General features: G+C 39.7%; 1 protein-coding gene across 3 annotated transcripts in view; it reads left to right on the top strand.

Annotated features, from left to right (window-relative positions):
- LAMP2 (lysosomal associated membrane protein 2) overlaps positions 1-7,914 on the top strand; it is a 43,852-nt gene that overhangs the window by 16,666 nt on the left and 19,272 nt on the right. For all 3 annotated transcript variants that reach the window (XM_017516341.1, XM_017516342.2, XM_017516343.2), the window contains exons 4-6: positions 3,883-4,041; positions 4,994-5,178; positions 6,630-6,752. In XM_017516341.1, coding sequence (XP_017371830.1) covers positions 3,883-4,041; positions 4,994-5,178; positions 6,630-6,752 — 467 coding nt within the window. The remainder of the gene's footprint in view (positions 1-3,882; positions 4,042-4,993; positions 5,179-6,629; positions 6,753-7,914) is intronic.

Below are 7,914 nucleotides of genomic sequence, written 5' to 3'. Positions count from 1 at the left end.
TGAGATGGAGTCTTGCTCTGTCACCCAGGCTGGAGTGCAGTGGCCTGATCTTGGCTCACTGCAACCTCCGCCAACCGGGTTCAAGCAAATCTCCTGCCTCAGCCTCCCGAGTAACTGGGATTACAGGTACGTGCCACCGTGCCTGGCTAATCTTTGTATTTTTAGTAGAGACGGGATTTCACCATGTTGGCCAGGATGGTCTCAAACTCCTGAGTTCAGATGATCCTCCCACCTTGGCCTCCCAAAATGCTGGGATTACAGGCGTGAGCCACCACACCCAGTCGAGATTTTAATTTTGTTAGGGATATAATTCTCTTCTTTCTCCCACCCCCTCCACCCACTGAGATTGAGTTAATGTGGTATTTGTAGTAACTTAACTCTTCTCACAGACAGTGTTTCATTCTGACCCTAGAAACACAGGTAGATGAGCTTTAGTTGCCTAGACCTGGGGATTAATAACTCATTTGGACTTAGGGATATCAAAAGATAATATTCAAAAGAACCAGAAGTAAATAAGCTCGTGTAAGACTTGGGAGGTATTGTAGAATGAGACTTGGAAATCAAATCCTATGTTCTTTTTATTAATCTCCTAGTTTGAGAGTATAACTAAAACAAATGGTTATTGGCTGTCTTACCAGTTTATCTTTGTGCCCTGATTTGCCTTTCAGAGCTAGTATAAGATTTGCCCCTCACTTTCAAATAGCCTAAGAATGAGCTGGGGAGACAAAGCTAAATGCAATTCCCAAGTTACGTGGAAAAATTGGAAAACATTGAGCTCAGTCTGACTTTGTTGTTGTTTGCATTTTTGTTTGAAGGAATAGAGGGTTCATAAATCTTTTCTGACAGTGTGAGGAAACCTTTAGACTCTCTCTCAAAAAAGAAAAAGTACGCAGTAAACTTTGCATATGGATCATAGTTCCTGAGCCCAAATGTGGATCCCTGTGGTTAAGAGTGCCTGATTTAGGTCGGGCACAGTGCCTCATGCCTGTAATCCCATCACTTTGGGCGGCCAAGGCAGGATGATCGCTTGAGCCAGGGAGTTCAAGACTAACCTGGGCAACATAGCAAGACTTCGTCTCTACAAACAAAACAAAACTGGGTGGGGTGGTGTGTGCCTTTGGTCCTAGCTACCTGGGTGGCTGGGGTGGAGGATCGCTTGAGCCCAGGAGGTTGAGGCTCCAATGAGCTATGTTCGCACCACCGCACTCAGCCTGGGTGACACACAGAGAAAGAAAGAGAGAGACCCTGTTTCGAAAAAAAAAAAAAAAAGACTGGCTAATTTAAAAGTGTTCCCACAAGTGGTCCTGATAAGGAGGCGTGATAAAGGAAGCCTCAGTGTGTGTTAGAGTAGTGAGAAAGCATGGTAGAGAAGTAGAACCTGAGCTGCAACTCAGCTAATGGTAGAATTTAAGTAAGCAGAGGATTTTGAGCAGGATGTTTCCAGCAAGGGGAAGCATGGCATATGCAGCAGTAATTGGAGAACTGCCTGATTAAAACAGAGGCTGTGTGTGTAGCAGAAGAAAAATAAAGTTGGCTAAGGGCAGTGGGCCTAAATTATAGGTGGCCTTGGAAGCCAAGGAAAGATATTTAGCATGATGGGGTAGGCACTGGGGAACCATTTTAGGTTTTTAAAGCAGGAGAATGATATAACAAAGCAGAGACAGTAGCTTATAAAGAAATTCTGCAGGATTAGTTGAGAAGTGAGGAGACTGCAGGCAGAGATGCCAGTTTAAGAGACTGTTATAATAATCAAAGGCTGATGTAACAAATGACTGAACCACAGGGGCAGCAGTTGTTAGCAGTTATTAGGAGGTGTTTAATCTGACATATTTGGGTAGAAAAACTATGGACCCTGAAATGTTAACACTTCTCTCTCTCCCCTTTTATTTAAAACAAAGATAGGATTACTTTTTAAATTACTACTTTCTATGTAATAAGATATTTGAAACTATTTGGAATGTTAAATGACTTCCTGAAATGGACTGTTGATAGTTGTTTTTGATACAGTTCAGCGTTTCAAGAATACTACTTTATGGCCAGGCGTGGTGGCTCACGCCTGCAATCCCAGCACTGTGGGGGGTTGAGGCGGGTGGATCATTCGAGGTCAGAAGTTCGAGACCAGCCTGGCCAACATGGTGAAACCCTGTCTCTACTAAAAACACAAAAATTAGCTGGGCAGTAGTGGTTTGCGCCTGTAATCCCAGCTACTCGGGAGGCTGAGGCAGGTGGGTCACCTGAGGTCAGAAGTTTGAGACCAACATGGTGAAACCCCATCTCTACTAAAAATAAGAAAATTAGCTAGTCATGGTGGTGTGTGCCTGTAATGTCAGCTACTGGGTGGCTGAGGCATGAGAACCATTTGAACCTAGGAGATAGAGGTTGCAGTGAGCTCATATCATGCCACTGCACTCCAGCTTGGGACACAGAGCAAGAGTCCATCTAAAAAAAATTATATATATGTAAATTATATATATATAATAAGGGTCTTTTAAAAGGCCCTACCTGTGTGTGTGTGTGTGTGTGTGTGTGTGTGTGTGTACACACACATATATAAAGATTATACATATGTACAGAGAATAATATAACAGACCTATATGTACCCATTATCCAGAATTAATAAGTGCTGTTTTTTTAATGTTTGTGTCACTTTTTGATTAAAAAGATAAAACGTTGAAGATACACTTGATATGTCTTTTGTCTCCATTCCCCAGACCCATTTTCCTCCTTGCCTGCTAAGAGGCAAACACTCTCACGAATTTGGGGTATTACCTTCCTATCTTTATGTTTGTTTTTTACTACATAAGTACATGCTCATAAGCAATATACAGTTTTAAAAGCTATTCATAGTATAACTCCAATATATCTGCAAGTTGTTTTTTCCCTCATTTGTGTTTGAAGTCTGTCTATATACAGCCAGTTCACGTATCTATTCATTTTTGTTAACGGTGAGAAGCAGTTCTGGGAAAAATGTTCTAGTTCATTTGTTTTTTTAAAAAAAACTCCTATGGCCATTAGGGGGTGCCAAGGCAGCATTATATGGCTGCTTGCTACGTGATGGAGAGGCACAGAAGGCAGCCTGTATTAAGGACCTTGGATAGTTTCCTTTCTTGCTACTTTTCCAAACGAAGACAAACCACTTGGGTGATCATCTCATTTGAAGTTTCACTATAGGGAGGCTAAGTAAAACTATACGAAATGGCTGTAACTTACTGCTTTCATATTCTGAAGATTCCCTGAAATGGGATCATCTTTAAATTTCATCCAGGAAAAGATTCTATAAGCTCATTGGAGTTAATATAACTTACTTGGGAACAGTAGCATAAAAATAAGGATTTACTACACAAATCCATGATTAATCCATCTCTCTTGTTTCCTTTTTTTTTTTTTTTTTTTTTGGAAACGGAGTTCCACTCTTGTTGCCCAGGCTGGAGTGCAGTGGCATGATCTCAGCTCACTGCAACTTCTGCCTCCTGGGTTCAAGCAATTCTCCTGCCTCAACCTCCCAAGTATCTGAGATTACAGGCATATGCCACCACACCTGGATAATTTTATATTTTTAGTAGAGACAAGGTTTCACCATGTTGGCCAGGCTGGTCTCAAACTCCTGAACTCAGGTGATCTACCCACCTCGGCCTCCCAAAGTGCTGGGATTATAGGTGTGGGCCACTGTGTCTAGCCCCTAACCCCCATTTCTTCTTTCCCCTTGCTCCTTATGTTTTAGCCACAGTGAGCTGGTCATGCCCTTGAGCATGCTATACCCTTTGTTACTTTGGGCCTGGGGTGGGGCAGGCAGAGAGAAGAAGAAAGCCTATACAAATATATTTATATTATCCCTTTTCTCCTACCTTCTTGGAAACAGCCATTGTTAATCTTGTTTTATAGGAATGCATACTGTTTATCATCCTCTGGGCATCGAAATTCCATTGAATGAGCTTTTTAGATGCAATAGTTTATCAACTTTGGAAAATAATGATGTTGTCCAGCAATATTGGGATGTTCACGTACAAGCTTTTGTCCAAAACGGCACAGTGAGCAAAAATGGTGAGTACTTGAAGTATGTATTTCTATACTTGGATCCTAATTTAATAGTAGAGTATACCAGGTAGCTTTCATTGAAGTTGTTATCTGAAAGCATTTATATGTTAAGGTTTATTCATAGCTTCTACTAGGCTATAAAGTTTTTGTAAATAATAGCAATTCTTATTCTTGTGGAACTTACAATTTAAAGTCTTTGGTGTACATGTTGTGGAGTGGTCTTTTAAAAGGCCCTACATATACTGTTCTCAGCTGGTAAAACCTAATCATTGTTTGAACAGATCTCAGATAGCTTGATTATCAACTTTTTAGCAGTTCTAAGACCAGAGCTTAGAAATCAGATTCATGTTCTAATCTTGAATTTTTAAAGTTGATTTTATAATTTTTACATAGCTTTATGGAAAGGTAATAATTTCTGATTTACCAGTTCCGGAAAACAACTAACACTTCCTAAAAAGAGGTTGAAATGTTTATGATTTGCCATAGGGCTAATGCAGATAAATGGTTCATTTGTATTTAAGTCCTTTGATGATTTCTAAGCTTTTTTCTAGTAAATAGTATCCTTCCTTGTGGTGGTTGTATGTAGGAATAAAGAACCAAAAGATTCAAGACTTATATCTCTGAATTTCGTATCAGAGGCAGGCAGAGTTCTTTGGGAATGAAATGATTTAAGGATCTGAAAAAGATGAGTATGTGGCCATGTGTGAGTAGGTAAAATATATGGCTGCATCCTGAGTTTGCCTGCTGTGTCCTAATTCAGGTAGATTGTCTGTATATGAAGCAGCAGTTTAGGAACTTCTGCCTAATTTAGTTTCAAATATCCTAACAAGGTATCTCTTCCCCTAATCCAACTCTTTTGGACTTCTATTATGAGAATTTTTTTGTTTTGTTTTCCCTGGCCTTGTGAATTAAGAAAAAGCCCACTTTAATTTCTTTTGGCCCTTTTTGCTTGTTTTAGAGTTCCTGTGTGATAAAGACAAAACTTCGACAGTGGTACCCACCATACACACCACTGTGCCATCTCCTACTACAACACCTACTCCAAAGGAAAAACCAGAAGCTGGAACCTATTCAGTTAATAATGGCAATGGTACTTGTCTGCTGGCTACCATGGGACTGCAGCTGAACATCACTCAGGATAAGGTATAAGTGTCCATTTTTGTCAATACATCCTTTTTGTATTTCATTTCAAATATTGTGTATCCTACCTTCAGCCCAAGGGTAGTGTTACTAGAATGATTCCGGTTTCTTTTTCTTTTTCTTTTTCTTTTTTGGTTCTTCTTTGGTTTTTATTTTTGAGATAGAGTATCATACTGTCACCCAGGCTGGAGTGCAGTGCTGTGATCTTGGCTCACTGCAACCTCCGCCTCCAGGGTTTAAGTGATTCTCCTGCCTCAGCCTCCTGAGTAGCTGGGATTACAGCTGTGCACCGCCATGCACAGCTAATTTTTTGTGTTTTTAGTAGAGATGGGTTTTCACCATGTTGGCCAGGCTGGTCTTGAACTCCTGACCTCAAGTGATCTGCATGCCTTGGCCTCCCGAAGTGCTGGGATTACAGGCATGAACCACCGTGCCTGACCCGATTCAGTTTTGGTTTTTTTTCAGATGTAGTCTTGCACTGTTGCCTGGGTAGGAGTGCAGTGGCGCAATCTTGGCTTACTGCAACCTCTGCCTCCTAATTCAAGCAATTCTCCTGCCTCAGCCTCCCAAGTAGCTGGAATTACAGGCGTGTGCCACCATGCCTGGCTATTTTTTTGTATTTTTAGTAGAGATAGGGTTTCACTGTGTTGGCCAGACTGGTCTCGAACTCCTGACCTCGTAATCTGCCTGCCTCAGCCTCCCACAGTGCTGGGATTATAGATGTGAGCCACCAATTCAGTTTTAAATGGAGATTTCATGTTGGCTTGTTGAGCCTGATTAGTTAGGAGTTGCTATAACCATGAAGTGTTAATGTCACTTTCAGGTTGTCTTGGCTAGCAGAAAATCTAGCAGTTTAAAGTACTCTTTCGGATTTGGATTCTGTTTACCATCAGTGGATCAGAGTACAAACAGTTGGCCTTTATTTCGGTCAGTTTAAAATATAACTTCTTCACACTTTGATCTGAAATGCACTGTAGGTTGGCATACAGGAATGGCACAGCTATCCATTTCTCCAGCTATTTGATGACTCGGATCGTGTAGATGTGTTCAAGTACATGATGTCACTGAGGGCATAGAGGGAGTGCCAGGGAACATCCGATTTCCAGGATCCTGTGACTTAAACAAGCGAGACAGATGGCTCTTGTGCTCCATAAAAATGTGTGTTTTTATTTGGCTCATTACTGTAGAAGCTTCCTTCTTGGTTTTTTTTTTTTTTTTTTTTTTTTTTTTTTTTTTTTTTTTTTTTTTTTTTTTTTTTTTTTTTTTTTTAAGTTGTCTGAGTCATAGCTTGAGGGCCCATGCCAACTTTGTTTGAAAGTTAAGACACCATGAATTTAAGTATCCAGACAAAAGATTTTTTGTTCTACGCTGAAGTTGGTTTTTTTAGAGTATAAGACTTTGCTGGCCACTTTGATAGCTAACCTGTACCTTTTCCCTTTCTTCTTCTCCTGAAGGTTGCTTCAGTTATTAACGTGAACCCCAATACAACTCACTCCACCGGCAGCTGCCAGTCTCACACTGCTCTACTTAGGCTGAATAGCAGCACTATTAAGTATCTTGACTTTGTCTTTGCTGTGGTGAGTAACAGATTTTTCTAAAGTTAGGTTCATTCTCTTAGAAACACATCTGAAAGTCTAAATCGTTGCATGGAGGGTGGGGGATATTTAGCTTTAGTTTCCAGTTCTACAGTACTCAATTATAAAGTATAGTCCATTCATCCCTGTTCATCACTCAGAGCCTGTGCAGTGGTCTGTGGACTGGACTGTTGCATTAATATTCACCAAGAGTGGCCATTTTGCCATTATATAGACTCTAGGGTAGGAGTAAGAATTAACTCACATCAAAAAAAAAAAAAACCCACAATTGTCTGATGTATCCATATATAAGTAATTTCCATGATAATTTTTCTGTTATTGGTTAGATATGCTCATGTTTTTCTATGATACTATTTTAAGCCACTTGGGGGCTATATTATTTGTAATAGTGTCAGTAATAAAAATAGGTAACATCTATTGAGTACTTACTATGTACAAAGCTCTGTGTAAGTGTGAGTATGAAGTCATTAAATCGGGACAATTTATGATGACAGTTTTCAGGTTTTTGTTGTTGATCAAGAGCTGGAACCTAAAAAGAAGGTTTTGGGTTAAGCATACCTGTGCTACTTCTTGCTAGCATAAATTAATCATTGGGACCTTCATTTCTACCTTCTTAGAAGCAATTATTATTCCCATAATTCTGTGAGGGGATGTATGTGTGAACATGTGGTAGCAAATGGGAGTGGTGGAATAGAAGATAGCTGTAAGTGAGGGAAACTGTTGAACTACCAACTATTCTCAAACTAAAAATATTGTATAATTAGATAAAAACCAATTCTGCTTTTAAATCAGATTACTGTGTTTGGGGATGGGGAAATAATCTCAACATCTGATATATAAAAAGTAGGTATGTTGCTATTTCATATGTGAACTTGGTATTTTGAGTCTAAAGCACTTTTTCCTCTATAGAATATATGCTGAGTAATTGAGGATTACATTAGGCAGTTATATTTTGGAAAGGCTTGCAAAAATCTTCCTTTTTCCAGCATTCAAATAATTCGTCTGTTAACATACCATATGACCAGTGAATTACTATTGAAAATGTCTAATTAAACTTGTCCTCTCCCGTATGGTAAAAGAAAGCTTCAGGCACATTTTCAAACTCCTATACTCTTTCTCTCTCTCTCTCTCTCTTTTTTTTTTT

The sequence above is a fragment of the Cebus imitator genome, unplaced genomic scaffold, assembly GCF_001604975.1.
Source record: "Cebus imitator isolate Cc_AM_T3 unplaced genomic scaffold, Cebus_imitator-1.0 Scaffold580, whole genome shotgun sequence".
Lineage (NCBI taxonomy): Eukaryota > Metazoa > Chordata > Mammalia > Primates > Cebidae > Cebus > Cebus imitator.
This window is presented reverse-complemented; position numbering and strand designations above follow the sequence as displayed.